The sequence below is a fragment of the Gobio gobio genome (assembly GCF_949357685.1).
Source record: "Gobio gobio genome assembly, chromosome: 22".
Taxonomy (NCBI): Eukaryota; Metazoa; Chordata; class Actinopteri; order Cypriniformes; family Gobionidae; genus Gobio; species Gobio gobio.
In genome coordinates, this window is record NC_137118.1 from 42,019,413 (window position 1) to 42,037,625 (window position 18,213).

The 18,213-nt window shown below is 39.9% G+C and overlaps 1 protein-coding gene across 1 annotated transcript in view; it reads left to right on the forward strand.

The window, feature by feature from the left end:
- hip1r (huntingtin interacting protein 1 related) overlaps positions 1-18,213 on the forward strand; it is a 33,944-nt gene that overhangs the window by 1,671 nt on the left and 14,060 nt on the right. Inside the window, exons 2-18 of the mRNA XM_079804918.1 lie at positions 4,260-4,323; positions 8,253-8,395; positions 8,496-8,552; positions 8,665-8,745; positions 10,213-10,289; positions 10,372-10,433; positions 10,924-11,064; positions 11,152-11,209; positions 12,586-12,661; positions 12,815-12,946; positions 13,067-13,116; positions 13,348-13,420; positions 13,505-13,688; positions 15,199-15,287; positions 16,206-16,322; positions 17,339-17,440; positions 17,542-17,736. Coding sequence (XP_079661044.1) covers positions 4,260-4,323; positions 8,253-8,395; positions 8,496-8,552; positions 8,665-8,745; positions 10,213-10,289; positions 10,372-10,433; positions 10,924-11,064; positions 11,152-11,209; positions 12,586-12,661; positions 12,815-12,946; positions 13,067-13,116; positions 13,348-13,420; positions 13,505-13,688; positions 15,199-15,287; positions 16,206-16,322; positions 17,339-17,440; positions 17,542-17,736 — 1,701 coding nt within the window. The remainder of the gene's footprint in view (positions 1-4,259; positions 4,324-8,252; positions 8,396-8,495; positions 8,553-8,664; positions 8,746-10,212; positions 10,290-10,371; positions 10,434-10,923; positions 11,065-11,151; positions 11,210-12,585; positions 12,662-12,814; positions 12,947-13,066; positions 13,117-13,347; positions 13,421-13,504; positions 13,689-15,198; positions 15,288-16,205; positions 16,323-17,338; positions 17,441-17,541; positions 17,737-18,213) is intronic.

Here is an 18,213-nt window from a genome sequence, read left to right on the forward strand (position 1 = left end):
AACAGCATGAGTGAGAAAGGACACATAAGATGCGCAATGCCTGGAGACATGGAGTGGGTCAGAGGATTTTTTTTGTAGAAAGCCTTTCTTTAAAGGTCCTGTTCTTCGTGATCCCATTTTCAAACTTTAGTTAGTGTGTAATTTTGCTGTTAGAGCATAAATAATACCTGTAAAATTATAAAGCTCAAAGTTCAATGCCAAGCGAGATATTTTATTTAACAGAAGTTCCCTTTCAAAGCCTACAGCGAACGGCCGGTTTGGACTACATCCCTGTACTTCCTGCTTTAATGACGTCAGTAGAGCAGTTTGTTGACTAACCTCCGCCCACAAGAACACGCAAAAAAGGGGGCGTGGTCTTGTTGCTCTCCCACGTGGAGAAGAGGAAGTGTTGCGTTTGTAGCGGTTTGTAGAGTGTGTTTGTCGCCATGTCGTCGAGACGCTGTTATTTTCATCCCGGAGTCAAATCACCTTTCTTTGGCCAGGGACGCTGTACTTTGAGCACATGCATCTCCCCGTTATGGTAAGAGGCGTGACCTTTCCGGGCAACGTGCGCTAAGCTGCTGTCGAATCACAACACGGGAACCGCTGGCACAATCAGAACTCGTTACTTATTTCTGAAGGAGGGACTTCATAGAATAAGGAAATCCTCAAGCCGCTTTTAGGACAGTGAAATAAATTGTGTGAAAAATACAGTTTTTTTTACACGCGAAACATGAGCACATGTTATATTGCACACTGTAAACACAATCAAAGCTTCAAAAAAACAGGAAAAACGGGACCTTTAAAGTAAATTTTGTTTAGTATAAATTGTATCTTAATTTTAATCAATGTTTCATCAGCCAATTTGGGGCATTCTGGGTTGAGTGAGCGGAGCTTAATTGGTCAGTATTATTAAATTGCCGACAAAGATTTGAGATATGTAATGAATCCACAGAGTCATAGAGATCCATTTGCAGCTTTAATTAGTGACAAAGTCAGACAGACAGGGTATTGATAGGTAGACAGGAATGGTATGGGCAAGGCAAAGAATACTCAGGTAAGCTAGTGCTGATGATCGGGGCAGGCAGCGAGGTTTCAAACACGGGTAACAGTGCAGGGTCGTGGGAGCCAGAGTAAGTTCAGTTAGCCAGGAAACAGTCCAAGGTCGAGGTAGCCAGAGAGTGGTCAAAGAGTTCCAAAAACAGTCCAAGATCTAAACCAGAATAAACAGAATGAGTAGACAATCGCTCAGTATGTATGCCAGGGCAAGACACAGGAAACTCCTGCGTAACAGGATAGCTAGGTTGGTGCGGTAGGGGACCCAACATCATATTCTTTAATAGGGCCCAAAATTGCTAGCGGCGCCCCTGTGGCTGTCTATATACAATAAACATTAGTGCTGTCAAAATGAATGATTAATCCAAGTGATTAATCAAAAAATAACTAATATTTCTGATTGATACCTTCCTGGTTTGTACTATGCTCAATTTTTATTAATAATATAATTATATAGCTAATGGCAACAATGTCACATTTAACTAGAAGATGTAACAAACACTTTGGACTCAATCCTGTATGTGCAACAACAGGGTAATAACCTATCTATTTTTAAAATGTAAGGAGTAGAAAGTACAGATAATTGCGTGAAAATGTTAAGGAGTAGAAGTAAAAAGTCGGCTGAAAAATAATGAGCCTACTCCAGTAAAGTATAGATACCCAAAATTTCTACTTAAGTAAGGGAACAAAGTATTTGTACTTCGTTATTTGACACCTCTGCACAAGACAACTGCTCAACAGTACCTGGTTATTGTTGTCCGATTCTCCTGTTCAATATAGGCCATATATTTTCAATAACAGATCTGGACTGCAGGCTGGCAGTTATGCACATCCACTCTACAGTGTAGAGTGTCTAATGTGCTGAATGAGGCCTGCCATTGTCTTGCTTCCCAGGAAAGATGTCATCTTGATGCCATTAAAGGATTAGTTCACTTTTAAATAAACTTTTGCTGATCATTTACTCACCCCCATGTCATCCAAGATGTCCATGTCTTTTTTCTGCGGTCGAAAAGAAATTAAGGTTTTGGATGAAAACAGTCCAGGGTTTTTCTCCATATAATGGACTTCAATGGGCTCCAAACGGTTCAAGGTCCAAATGTTTCAGTGCAGCTTCAAAGGGCTTTAAACGATACCAGACGATGAATAAGTGTCTTATCTAGCGAAACGATCAGTTTCTGCGAGAAACCGAGCAATTTATGCTATTATTTTACCTCTTAACAGACGAACGCGATCGTCTCTGAGCTCCGCCATAACTTCCGGCAAGTAAGGTCAAATTAGATCGTGGTCATAGATACGTAGATGCCTCATTAGCGACTGCACGGATCAGTAGAATGAGGCATCTACTATCGATATTTCTATGACCACGATCTAATTTGACCTTACTTGCCGGAAGTTATGGCGGAGCTCAGAGACGATCTGTTAAGAGGTAAAATAATAGCATAAAAGCTGCTTGGTTTCTCGCAGAAACTGATCGTTTCGCTAGATAAGACCCTTATTCATCGTTTGGTATCGTTTAAAGCCCTTTGAAGCTGCACTGAAACTGTCATTTGGACCTTGAACCGCTTGGAGCCCATTGAAGTCCATTATATGGGGAAAAACCCTGGACTGTTTTCATCCACAACCTTAATTTCTTTTCGACTGCAGAAAGAAAGACATGGACATCTTGGATGACATGGGGGTGAGTAAATTATCAGCAAAAGTTTATTTAAAAGTGAACTAATCCTTTAAATGTCTCTGTACAATCACAATACACGCCTCCACGTCAAGGGTACCTTCACACATATGGAAGTCACCAATACAGTTTGTACTGATGCACCCCAATACCATCAAGTCTGGATGGTCCCTTTTGTCTTTGGGACTGAGAACTTGATGTCAGTTTTTCCCATAAACAAGCGAAACCGTGGACTCATCTGACCACAGCACACACGTGTTTTGGATCATTTGAGATGAGCTCGGGCCTAGAGAACTCACCGGCATGCATGGAACAGCGTTCTCCTGACGCGTAACAGAGATTCAAGTTATGTTTCTTGATGCAGCGGCAGACTGTGTTAAGTGATAACGTTTTTCCAAAGTACTCCTGAGCCCATGAGGCTGTATTTAACAGAGTAGCATGACGGTTTCTCATGCAAAGCCATATGAGGGCATATGAGGGATCTCCTGCCTTGCCCTGAGATTTCTCTGGATTCCCTGAAACTTTTCTAAATATATAATGTATGCTGTACTGAAAGACCTAAATAATTTGCAATCTTGAATTGAAAATGTATATTTTTTTAATTGTTGGACAATTCTCTCATTATATTTGGCATAAAGTGGTGCGCCATGACACATCTTTGCTGGTAAAGATGCTCACGATACCCTCACCTATTCACCCTCTAATTGTGGACTGTTTCAAAACAGTTTACCTTTAATTTTTTCACTTTTATTTTGCCTCTGTCCCAGTTCCCAATGTTTTTGGAGTGTGTTGCAGCTATCTAAATCAAAACTTGTTTATATTTACAGAATACACTTAAGTTGGTCAGTGAAAATTTACATTTTTTTCTTTTTATGTTTATCAGTTAAATAAAGGTTCAAGAGAATTAACAAATGCTGGACTTTTCTGGAATTGGGGTTGTGCTATGCTTTGAATGGACGTGTGCCAAGTTAAAATATAAACCTAGTCCCAGACTAAAATACATGTTTGCACTGTTTTAACTAAAAGCAACTTGCACTGGCATATCTTAAAATATGTCAGTGCCATATTTTTGTCTAAAGATGCACACCAATAATGTGTTTGTCTAAGGCACGTTTAAAAAAAGCCACATAGCCTGGCTTAATCTAAGCCCTGTCTGTGAAACCGGGCCATAATGTTCTGGTTATGTACAATATTCATACCATGATATTTTGAGCATTGTAATTCCATTTTGTACCATGGTCATATATTTTACCCTAGTAATATCAATTTTATATGCACCATGGTATTATTTGAAGTTACATGTTAATACCATGGTATGAATATGATATTATATTACTAAGATCCGATACTTAACTGTACTTTTGTTTGTAATGGTTAAACATGTAAGATCAGTCTCATATGATCAACCTGGCTGCAATTATTTAGTGGTTGTTAATTTGCGTTTCACTTCATTGTAATGTGTTTTATTTAATGTTTTACACAGCCGTATTCATAATTTGTGCATAGTGCATAATTTAATGTGTTTTATTAATGATGCAATATTAATTTACAGCTTCAAAGCATCTCCAAATCCATCACCAGCGCAGAGGCACCTATCAAAGAGAAATATGGACGCAGTATCCTTTAGTATTGTTTTAATACAGCATATTGTTCGTCTGATGTGGGGATGAAGTTCAATTCATATAGCTCCAATTTATAACCATTTTAATACATATTTGTATGTTTTAATGAGCATTACACAAACATGCCCAAGATTTACAGTAATATATGTTCTTAATCTGTGTCAAATTTATTTTTAGTGCTTTTCGCATGTTTCAAAGCAGCTTTACAGACATTAATGATTTTAATGTTTATATATTGATATCTTCATGTTGCATTTTGCATCTTGGCGATAATATAGTTTACATTTTGCGATGTTACTAGCAATCAAGCAGTTGAGATTTCCTTTGTTAGTACATATCGCCTTATTTGAGTACATTGCATGTATGCAAATAAATTTGGACATACATACATATATTACTTTATATAATAAGCTTGGAGGTAATATTACATTATGAAATTCTATTCTACACTGAACAAAATTATAAACGCAACACTTTTCTTTTTGCCCCCATTTTTCCTGAGCTGAACTCAAAGATCTAAGACTTTTTCTATGTACACAAAAGGCCTATTTCTCTCAAATATTGTTCACAAATCTTTCTAAATCTGTGTTAGTGAGCACTTCTCCTTTTCCGAGATAATCCATCCACTTTACAGGTGTGGCATACCAAGATGCTGATTAGACAGCATGATTATTGCACAGGTGTGCCTTAGTGTGCCACTCTAAGACCCCGTCCACACGGAGACATGTTTAGCTGTATACGTAAAAATGTTGTACCGTATCAGCGTTTCGTCCACACGGTTTATGAGCGTTTTAGGAGCATGAAACCGATATTTTTTAATAATTCTTAAAACGATACCCTTGCGTTTTCGTGTGTACAGCAGATGTCATTACACCACGTCCCGCATGGGAAAGACTAGAAAGGGATACAACTACGGGCACTGGGCATGCGCACATCAATATTGCATCATTTAATTACTGTATTTGCATTATTGTAATGGTAGGTTTAGGGAGTCGGCGTTAATAAAACACATCTGGTAAGTAGCACATTTATTTATTGTAATTTTATTGTGAGATTTTGCCTCACTTCCTACCATTGCTGTACCCCTTCTAGCCACAACTCTTCTCCGTTTCTGTGGCAGAATTACAGCGCCACATACTGGCCTGGCATGTATAACTACATCGTTTTTCATTGCTCTCATGTGTACACAGATATTTCTTGAAACGAGGCGGGAAAAAAGATTGGATAGGGAAAGCTCTGGCTTCGTGTGGACGGGGCCTAAAATGTGCCTTTTTATCAGACAGCACAATACCACAGATGTTGCAAGTTTTGAGAGAGCATGCTTTTGGCATGCTGACTGCAGGAATGTCCACCAGAGTTGTTGCTCGTGAATTGAATGTGCATTTCTCTACCATAAGCCGTCTCCAAAGGTGTTTCAGAAAATTTGACAGTACATCCAACCGGCCTCACAACCACAGACCACGTGTAACAACACCAGCCCAGGACCTCCACATCCTGCATCTTCACCTCCAAGATCACCTGAGACCAGCCACCCGGACAGCTGCTGCAACAATCGGCTTGCATAACCAAAGAATTTCTGCACAGACTGTCAGAAACCGTCTCAGGGAAGCTCATCTGCATGCTCGTCGTCCTCATCTGGGTCTCGACCTGACTGCAGTTCGTCGTCGTAACCGACTTGAGTGGGCAAATGCTCACATTCGATGGCGTCTGGCACTTTGGAGAGGTGTTCTCTTCACGGATGAATTCCGGTTTTCACTGTACAGGGCAGATGGCAGACTGTCAGGAATCAGAGACGGATTCAAGTGCGAGTGAAGAAATAGGAATGTTTATTCAAACTCAAAACATAAGTGATAACAATGGTGGTCAGAGTCGAGTCTGGCAGGCAGTGCTGAGTCTACAGGCAGCGCAGGGACGCAATGGGCAAACCAATCCACTGAAGGATTTGCGAAGATGAACCTCAGGAACAGGCAGGAACCAGCAGGAACAAAGAATCTCCAGAGAGCAAGAATGGAAGACAGGACAAGACCACGGAAAACAACCAAACAATCTGACAAACACGGAAACACAGACATTAAATAGACCTGCTGATGAGCCACAGCTGGCGCTGACAAGCTGATCAGCCACTATCAGTAGACACACCCACATTCACATACACACACACACACACACACACACACACACAAATGAGTTAATGAATTCATGAACCGTGAGACAGACAGCGTGTATGGCGTTGTGTGGGTGAGCGGTTTGCTGATGTCCCACTATACAACATGACTTCACCATCCAGTTAGGTACGTCCTTGATTTCCCCATCAAAGTCAGTCAGAAATCTTGGAGTAACATTTGATGATCAGTTGTCCTTCAGAGAACACATTTCTAAGACAGCTCGCTCGTGCAGGTTTGCGCTCCACAACATCAGGAAGATTAGACCGTTCCTAACAAAGCACGCAACACAGCTTCTTGTACAGGCCCTGGTTATTTCTAGACTTGACTACTGCAATGCGCTTCTGGCTGGACTCCCCTCTTGTGCGATCCAAACACTTTGAATGATCCAGAATACAGCAGCACGTCTTGTCTTCAACGAGCCCAAAATGACCCACGTCACACCTCTCTTCATCTCCCTGCACTGGCTACCTCTCGCTGCTCGCATCAAGTTTAAAGCGCTGACGCTTGCCTATAGAGCTTCCACGCGCTCAGCTCCTGCATACTTTGACTCGATTCTACAAATCCACACCCCCACCAGAAGCCTTCGCTCAGCTAAGGAGCGACGGCTTGTGGTACCATCACAGAGAGGCAAAAAATCCCTTTCCAGAACATTTGCATTCAACGTTCCCAGATGGTGGAACGATCTTCCCAACGCTATCCGAAACGCAGAATCATTGACAACATTCAAAAGTCAACTAAAAACTCAGCTCTTCCGTGAGCATTTAACCTCATAAAAAAAAAAAAACACTTTCCTTTCCGCTTTTCCCCCCTCTTTTCCCCTCCCTACTCTAGCCTGTGCTACACTGAGCAATGTATACAGTCTCAGTATTTCAGGCACTTGTTGCGCTTACTCAACTCTTCATGACCAATCGCTTCGTGTACCCCCAAGTTTTAAGTCGCTTTGGATAAAAGCGTCTGCTAAATGCATAAATGTAAATGTAAATGTGATGTCAACATTGTGGATCGAGTGGCCCATGGTGGCGGTGGGGTTATGTTATGGGCAGGCGTATGTTATGGACAACGAACTCAGGTGCATTTTATTGATGGCATTTTTATGATAATGATAATGCACAGCCCCATGTTGCAAGGATCTGTACACAATTCCTGGAAGCTGAAAACATTCCAGTTCTTGCATTGCCAGCATACTCACCGGACATGTCACGCATTGAGCATGTTTGGGATGCTCTGGATTGGCATATACGACAGCGTGTCCCAGTTCCTGCCAATATCCAGCAACTTCGCACAGCCATTGAAGAGGAGTGGACAAACATTCCACAGGCCACAATCAACAACCTGATCAACTCTATGCGAAGGAGATGTGTTGCACTGCGTGAGGCAAATGGTGGTCACACCAGATACTGACTAGTTTTCGGACCCCCAAAATACAGTAAAACTGCACATTTTAGAGTGGCCTTTTATTGTGGCCAGCCTAAGGCACACCTGTGCAATAATCAGGCTGTCTAATAAGCCTCTTGATATGCCACAACTGTGATGTGGATGGATTATCTCAGCAAAGGAGAAGTGCTCACTAAAACAGATTTAGACAGATTTGTGAACAATATTTGAGAGAAATAGGCCTTTTGTGTACATACACAAAGTCTTAGATCTTGGTTCAGCTCATGAAAAATGGGGGCAAACGTGTTGTGTTTATAATTTTGTTCAGTGTTATATATCATCTCTGCTATCTGAACTAGTACATTGTCCTAAACATTTGTACAGAGATACTTTTAGGCACACATAAGGAAGGCGGCGCCGTCACATTCTGGTCTCATGCCGTGAGTCTGCCGCTGTCCAGCAACGCCATCCTCAGCTGGAAGTTCTGCCACATGGTGCACAAACTGCTACGAGACGGCCATCCCAACGTCAGTCCCGCCTACCACAGTATCATCAGATGGCTTTAATTTAACTTTATTAATCTAAAATGACCCTACAACAACACAGTTTTGTTTTGCTCTCTTTCAGACTTTACGAGACAGCAGAGGTCACACCGCAGGCATTAGACAGATGGGAACATTATGGGTGAGAGATATTATCTATAATATTAACATAAGTACATCATCTCATATAAATCAATTATTCTTTCATTTGAATCTTTCAACTTACATTTTGTATGTGTCTGCTGTGTTTTTAGGGGAATCTTCATGATAGATATGGACATATTGTTGCGCTGTATGCCAAACTGCTGTGTATCAAAATCGATTTCCATTTAAAGGCAAGTTTAACGTTTCTTCAACAACATTTGAGTTATAAATACTCTCCTGTTTTGCACAGTGGTAGGAAGTATATATATATATATATATATATATATATATATATATATATATATATATATATATATATATATATATATATATATATATATATATATATATATATATATATATATATATATATATATATATATATATATATATATATATATACACTCACCTAAAGGATTATTAGGAACACCTGTTCAATTTCTCATTAATGCAATTATCTAATCAACCAATCACATGGCAGTTGCTTCAATGCATTTAAGGGTTTGGTCCTGGTCAAGACAATCTGCTGAACTCCAAACTGAATGTCAGAATGGGAAAGAAAGGTGATTTAAGCAATTTGGAGCGTGGCATGGTTGTTGGTGCCAGACGGGCCGGTCTGAGTATTTCACAATCTGCTCAGTTACTGGGATTTTCACGCACAACAATTTCTAGGGTTTACAAAGAATGGTGTGAAAAGGGAAAAACATCCAGTATGCAGCAGTCCTGTGGGCGAAAATGCCTTGTTGATGCTAGAGGTCAGAGGAGAATGGGCCGACTGATTCAAGCTGATAGAAGAGCAACTTTGACTGAAATAACCACTCGTTACAACCGAGGTATGCAGCAAAGCATTTGTGAAGCCACAACACGCACAACCTTGAGGCGGATGGGCTACAACAGCAGAAGACCCCACCGGGTACCACTCATCTCCACTACAAATAGGAAAAAGAGGCTACAATTTGCACGAGCTCACCAAAATTGGACAGTTGAAGACTGGAAAAATGTTGCCTGGTCTGATGAGTCTCGATTTCTGTTGAGACATTCAGATGGTAGAGTCAGAATTTGGCGTAAACAGAATGAGAACATGGATCCATCATGCCTTGTTACCACTGTGCAGGCTGGTGGTGGTGGTGTAATGGTGTGGGGGATGTTTTCTTGGCACACTTTAGGCCCCTTAGTGCCAATTGGGCATCGTTTAAATGCCACGGCCTACCTGAGCATTGTTTCTGACCATGTCCATCCCTTTATGACCACCATGTGCCCATCCTCTGATGGCTACTTCCAGCAGGATAATGCACCATGTCACAAAGCTCGAATCATTTCAAATTGGTTTCTTGAACATGACAATGAGTTCACTGTACTAAAATGGCCCCCACAGTCACCAGATCTCAACCCAATAGAGCATCTTTGGGATGTGGATGAACGGGAGCTTCGTGCCCTGGATGTGCATCCCACAAATCTCCATCAACTGCAAGATGCTATCCTATCAATATGGGCCAACATTTCTAAAGAATGCTTTCAGCACCTTGTTGAATCAATGACACGTAGAATTAAGGCAGTTCTGAAGGCGAAAGGGGGTCAAACACAATATTAGTATGGTGTTCCTAATAATCCTTTAGGTGAGTGTATATATATAATATATTCTCCTGTTTCCCCCACAGCATCTGGAAATCCCACCAAACCTTGAAGCTCCTGAGGAAGTTCTTGATAAAGCCATCTCCATTGATATCAACAAAGTGTAAGTGCATTGCTTATGATTTAGTGAGTTTCCTGAATAATCCATTAATAGAAATAAATGCTCATGTTTAATATTCATACAGGTTTGACATGACAGGTGAGACTCTGGACTACATGGAAGCAGCTCTAAAGCTGCAAGAAACTGGTAAGCGTAACGTCTTATCAAGGATGCAATAATGTTTTTTATTTTTAATCCAACTTGAAAAAATGCTTTTATTCAGCAAAGAAGCATTAAATTGATCAAAAGTGACGATAAATAAATGTATAATGTTACAAAAGATTATATTTCAAGTAAAATTCTGTTCTTTATATTTATCAAAGAATCTTGGAACATTTTTTATCATTGCACAAAAATATGAAGCAGCAGTTTTCAACATTTATAATATTAATAATAAGAGCAGCAAATCAGCATATTAGAATGATTTCTGAAGGATCATGTGACACTGAAGACTGGAGTAATGATGCTGAAAATTCAGCTTTGATCACAGGAATTTCAATTTGAATTTCAATTGTTAAAAAAAAAAAAAAATCACAATATTACAGTTTTTACTGTATTTTTTATTTTAAAAAATGCAGCCATGGTGAGCATACAGTAGTGCATGTATAATATATATTTTTTACTCTTTTAAATGCAGTTTTCCGGCAGATGGAGTCCAACTCTACCAGCTCTACCACTGCAGTGGGTCAGTGCCGTCTGGCACCATTGGTTCTGGTCATTCAGGACTGCGGCCCACTCTACCATTTCCTGGTCAAGCTCCTGTTCAAGCTACACAGCCGTGAGTCTCATTCTTTACTTGCTTTTCTCTTTATTTATGTGAATCGTTTCCATTTAGTTCAACAGCCGTTGTGCATCTGTGTCACAGGAATACCGATGGACGCTCTGTTAGGACACAGGGAACGATTCCGGGAGCAGTTCAACAGGTAACGGTGGTCTGCAGGAAATCTTGGTCAATACCAAAAGCCAATATGACCGATATTATGATTCATATATTTATTTAAATAATCAGCATTGAAACCAAAGTAAAATCAGACATCAAACATTAAAATGTACAAAAGAAAATTTGGTCAAATATTTGGTGCTTTTGAAGGGATAGTTCTCTCAAAAATTAACATTCTGTCATTATTTACTCCCCTTCATGTTGTGTTCAAATGAAGATATTTTTTATGAAATCTGAGAGCTTTCTGTCCCTTCAATTGGCAGCTAGGCAACTGACACTTTTCAAAAGTTCATAAAGAGATCATAAAACTAATCCATATGAATTGAACGGTTTAGTCAAAATTTTCTAAAGAGACTTGATCGCTTTATATGATGAACAGATTCAATTTGGGCTTTTATTCACATATAAATGTTGATCAGCAAACATAAATAGAAGCTCAACAGAACCTGCTTGACGCGCGAGAAGCTCAAACGTGCTGCATAACACGAGAATGAACCTCATTGGTTCTTGCTGAAGCTCAAACGTGCTGCGTAACACCAGAATGAACCTCATTGGTTCTTGCTGAATCTCAAACGTGCTGCGTAACACCAGAATAAACCTCATTGGTTCTCACTGAAGCTCAAACGTGCTGGTTAACACGAGAATGAACCTCATTGGTTCTTGCTGAAGCTCAAACGTGCTGCGTAACTCCAGAATGAACCTCATTGGTTCTTGCTGAAGCTCAAACGTGCTGCGTAACTCCAGAATGAACCTCATTGGTTCTTGCTGAAGCTCAAACGTGCTGGTTATCTCAAGAATGAACCTCATTGGTTCTTGCTGAATCTCAAACATGCTGCGTAACTCCAGAATGAACCTCATTGGTTCTTGCTGAATCTCAAACGTGCTGCGTAACTCCAGAATGAACCTCATTGGTTCTTGCTGAATCTCAAACATGCTGGTTAACTCAAGAATGAACCTCATTGGTTCTTGCTGAATCTCAAACGTGCTGCGTAACTCCAGAATGAACCTCATTGGTTCTTGCTGAATCTCAAACGTGCTGCGTAACACCAGAATGAACCTCATTGGTTCTTGCTGAATCTCAAACGTGCTGCGTAACACCAGAATGAACCTCATTGGTTCTCGCACGTCAAGTGAACATGCTTGAACTTCCGTTTACCACAAGTGATGTGTGAGTTGATGAATGTTTATGTGTGAATAAAAGCCTAAATTAAATCTGTTCATCATATAAAGCAATCGAATCCTTCAGAAAATTCGGACTTAATTCATATGGATTCGTTTTACGATCTCTTTATGAACTTTTTGAAGCGACTTCAGCATTTTTGACCAAATTGTTTCATGCTCTGTCTTTGTCCTCCACAGTTTGACACAGTTTTTCGAGAGAGCGAGAGGGATGGAGTTTTTTAAAACTATCATTCAGATCCCTGATCTTCCTGATGTAAGATTTTTAATTGAATTTCAATTCATGTCGACTGAACATTTTTTTACAGAATCCTGTAAAAGAAACAATAATTGTCATATAACAGCGTAACATGTTGGACAAATGCGTATGAATAAATGCTGCTAATATTAAAGTTCCTGAATGTTTTAGGAGCCTCCAAATTTCCTGCGTGCGGCTTCACTCGCTGATCACGTGAAGCCTGTGGTCGTTCAGAACAAGAGTATACCTGACGATGATGATACGGAGACGCAGCTGGATTTTGGTGAAGGACAGTACCAGATGGTAAAAAACATCCTGGAGTGCTCAAGCTTTAGCTGTAGGCCTGTAGATTGGCTCACAGAGGATCTTATGTGCTTTTCTACATCTGTGACAATCTTAACATTTGATTATTTTGCTCAACAGTATTACGGTTACAACCAGTTTGACCCTCCAAGTGACATACCAGAGCAAAGGTAACACACGCCTGAGATCTACTCACTTTATGAAAGAAAGTGCACAAATGAGATCTATTAAATATGTATAAACGGAGAGCAAAGTAGACAAAGTTGTGTTATTTCATAGTTTTGATGACTTTACTGTTTTTATAAATTGTAGAAAATAATTTAAAAAAATTGGACAGAAATTGGAAGTCCAAACGTTTGGCATATCTTTTCATTGGACCTATAATATAACCTCTCACACAGAGAGACTGAGGCCGATACTCTGAGGAAGGAACTCGAGGTGGTGAAACCAGAGCTGGAGCTCATAAAAGTTGAGGTTGGACATTTGACTTTACTTACATCTGTCTTGAAGAAGTATTTTCCTCTCCTGTGATTGATCCCATCATTTGTGTGTCTGCAGGCTCAGCGCGCCGTGGTCCATCTCAAAACTCAAGTCAATAAGCTGGAATCTGAGCTCGAGGACCAGCGGACGCACAAGCAGATGGCGCTGGTGGAGAACGAACGCCTGCGCATGGAGGTGGAGAACCTCAGAGCCCAGACCGCAGTCGCTGCTAGCATTCAGGCCACAGCCGACGACGCAGGCAGTGAGTGACCTCTGAACCCAGACACACTTTGCCGTTTTCACATTACCGTTCTGAGATTTTTTGGTAACATGTTACAATAAGGTCACATTTGTTAACATTGGTTAATGCATTAACTAACACGAAGGGCCCTATCATACATGGTGCAATGCGACACAAGTGTTTTTTGCTAGTTTCAGCCCGTTATCATTTTCACGTCCAGCGCGACGTTGTTTAAATAGCAAATGCACTCGCGCCCATTTGTTCGCCCATGGGCATGCCGGTCTGAAAACTAGGTGTGTCCAGGCGCATTGTTGGCGTGTTGCTATTTTGAGTCTATTTTAAGTCAATAGTGCAGTATTTTTTGTGTTATTTAAAGGGTGTGTTAGTAATATGTACCTAAAGGCAGGTACACAACGCGCGTACACTCTGATTATTAGAAACACAGTTTGTGTGCAGCAGCACACAAACATTTTTAAATATTATAAAATAAAAGTATTCTTCTCTAGAGAAGCGTTCAGTCTTTTCGCTCACAAATTCTGCCATGTAAATAGCGAGTCCGCCGTGGTGCGAGCGCAACTGACTTTTAAAGGGAGTGGGAGTTGAGACTGATTGGTTTATTACGCCCAAAACACACCCATGACTCATTAAGAAACTTGGTACAACCCTTTCGGACCATGTGCCTGGCGCGCCAACCGTTTTTTCCATTGTTAAACTAGCAAAAGTGGTTTCGGATACGCCCGAAATTGCATCTGCGCCATGCTCTCAGATCTTTAAAATAGGGCCCGAACTAACAAACAGTAATATATTCTTACAGCATTTATTAACTTTAATATTCAAATTTTAATATTCTTAATGTTCAAATTCATGCACAATGCATTAACTAATGTTAACAGGTACAACTTTTAACATTAAAAATGCTAAATAAAGATTAAAATGAACTAAGATTAATAAATGCTGTAGAAGTATTGTTCATTCATGTTAACTAATGTATTTAACTAATATTAACAAATGAAACCTTATTGTAAAGTGTTACTGATTTTCTTTGTTTGAAAGAAATTATTAATGTTATTCAGCAAGCATGCATTACATTGATCAAAAGTGACAGTAAAGACATTTATAATGTTACAAAAGATTATATTCCAAACAAATGCTGTTCCTTTGAACTTTATATTCATCCAAAAAACCTTAAAAAAATATGAAGCAGCACAACTGTCTTTAAAATTAATAATCATAAATGTTTCTTGAGCAGCAAATCATCATATTAGAATGATTTCTGAAGGATCATGTGACACTGAAGACTGGAGTAATGATGCTGAAAACTCAGCTTTGATCACAGGAATAAATTAAATTTTTTAAATATATTCACATAGAAAACTTAAAAAAATTTGTTTTAATAATATTTCACAATATTACTGATTTTACTGTATTTTTGATCAAATAAATGCAGCCTTGATGAGCATTAGAGACTTACCATCCCCACTATTTTGAACAGTAGTGTATTATGAAAATCTCTTGTTCTCGTGTTTTGTAGGCAGAGCTCAGACTGCTCAGATACACTTCTCTCGACTCAAAGAGAAACACGCCGAGCTGGTCAGCAGACACGCTGATCTCATGCGGAAGGTAAAGATTTTGTGCCCATGATGGATGTATTTCTCACACATTAATGACAAACAGTGTCTGTAATTTTGTCTCTTGCAGCATCAATCATGTGTGAGCCTCCAGTAAAACTGCACAAAACTCCACAAAAACATCAAAACGCATTGTAATTATCAGGGGCGTAAATTTCATCTAACAGTTGGGGGGGACAATAAACATGAAATATCTCAAGAGCAAATTTTGAAGGGGACACAAATAATACAGCCAAAATCGTACTTATAAGGATATGTGTACCACACACACAAAAAAAAACACATTTCGTACTTATTTGGCGTTTTGGTGCACTGAAAAATGATGTAGCCTAATGACCATTTTTCTTTTCTCTTTCATTTTAACTGACCAACAACACAAAGTGATAGTTGTTTAAATACGATTAAGGTGCACGCAGTCATATTATAATTATTAAATTATCTTGCGTCCTCCACATAGTATTTTATACTATGATATTCACATATTTAGGTATTCAACTCCAGCAAGCCCTCTGATCTGCCACTTATTATTATTATATTGAGCAAAACCCAACACAGATCTGGTGGAGCGGCCGTCCGCATATACTTTCGGTTTAGAATGAGTGCCAATTCAGGGGCGGGTTGCTTGCATTTTGGGTTCATTAGCCTATTATACGTAATGAAAAACACAGCAAGAAAACAGTACAATGACACACTCCCTTAAATAGGCGCTTTCCCCCCCGTCCCCCCCGTGATTTACACCCCTGGTAATTATGTTCCTCGTATTTATTGTGAGGCATAATACAAGGAATATTATAACAAGGAGTTCTGGAGAAAAAAATACCTTAATTCATCCTAGATGAACCTGAAATGTCTTGCCAAATGCCATATGCTTATTGTCATTGTTAATGGTGATGGTTGTTGTGTGTGTCAGAATGCCGAGATGATGAAGCAGGTCAGTGGCACTCAGCAAGTGCAGGAGGAGCTGCACACGGCCAAACAGCAGATGGTGGTAGAGATGCAACAACTGAGACAGGACAACAGTGCACAGGTCACACACACTACACATTTATTCTGATTCCTGTCTTTCTTGAGGTCTAGAGAAGCTGTCTTACTATTTGAACTAACCTGGACACTACATTGAAAGTATTTCTTGACTAATAGGAATATTTTTAATGGCTGATATAATGCCTATGTATATATATATAGTGAAGTGAAGTGACGTGACGTGTGGCCAAGTATGGTGACCCATACTTGGAATTTGTGCTCTGCATGTAACCCATCCAAGTGCACACACACAGTAGTGAACACACACACACCGTGAACAACACACACCCGGAGAAGTGGGCAGCCATATTGCTACGGCGCCCGGGGAACATTTAGGGGTTTGGTGCCTTGCTCAAGGGTGGAGAAGAGCGCTGGTTATTCCCCCCCCCCCCCCCCCCCCCCCACACACACACACACACACACACACACACAAAGTTCTAAAGTTTGGGGTCCGTAAGATTTTTTTTTATGTTTTTGAAAGAAGTTTTTCTCACTGAGGCTGCAAAAATACAATAAAAACTGTATTTTTTTGGAAATATTATTACAATTTAAAATAAATGTTTCTATTTAAATATATATATATCATAGTGTAATTTATTCCTGTGATCAAAGCTGAATTTTCAGCTTCATCACTCCAGTCTTCAGTGTCACATGATCCTTCAGAAATCATTCTAATATGATGATTTGCTGCTCAAGAAACATTCTGTGCTGCTTCAGATTTTTTTTCAGGACTCTTTGATGAATATAAAGTTCAAAGGAACAGCATTTATTTGAAATAGAAATCTTTTGTAATATTATAAATGTCTTTACTGTCACTTTTGATCAATTTAATATATCCTTGATACATAAAAGTATCAATTTCTTAAAACAATTAGCTGACCCCAAATTATTTCAAAAGAGAAAGTGCATCCATTGACAAGTGTGTGGAAGATGATTTTTTTGTACCTGATGCTGATATATCCGCTGATTTATTGGCCTGCTGAAATATCCACCTCTCATTAACTGAACTGTAATTTTCAGCTGGAGGCACAGAGAGCAGAAATTGAACGTTTGAAACATGAGCTAGCAACCGAGAGGGCTGAAATGTCCCAAGTCCATAATGCTTTGCAGAGCAAAGAGAAGGTAGGACCTCCATCCATTCACATAAATGACTGCAGATTTTCATGTCTCTTGATTAGTAACTGAATGCATCAACACGCATGTGTGCATGTGTGTGTTTGTAGGCTGGAGACCAGCTGGGCAGTGTGTTGGTGGGTCTGCAGGCGGAAAAAGAGAGGCTCCTTCGTATAGTGAAAGATCAGGAAGCTGAGATCGCTAGTCTGCGCCAGGCCGCCCAACTCCACCAGACCACCCTACAGCAGGAGAGAGACCGTCATCAGAGAGAGATGACGGCACTGCAGAACCTACTGCAGGAAAAAGTCAGTGCAACATCCTGTTGAATAGCCTAAAAACGACGCGGAAAACATTCCATGATTTTTCTCCACATCATAGACTTCAATGGCAACCAAAATGTTGAAGGTCCAAATCAATGCAGTTTCAAAGGAAGGACTTCAGAGGCACGATCCCAGACGAGGAATAGGGTCTTATCTAGCCAAACCATTGGCCATTTTAAAAAAATTATTAAAATGTATATACTTTTTAACCTAAATTGCTCATCTTGCGTTGCTCTGCGGCTCGCCACGGATTGCGCGATCACGTCGGAAAGGTCATGCTAGACGTAGACGGAAGTACCGCCCCAAGTGAACATGTGAACACTAATACAAACGGCCTTTACCAAAAAAAATTCTAAATCATCCAAAATCGTTGTTTTACCTTTTTTTTTTGCTAAAGGATGTTTGTATTAGTCTTCATATGTGCGCTTTGTAAAACACGGGGCGGTACTTCTGCCTATGTCT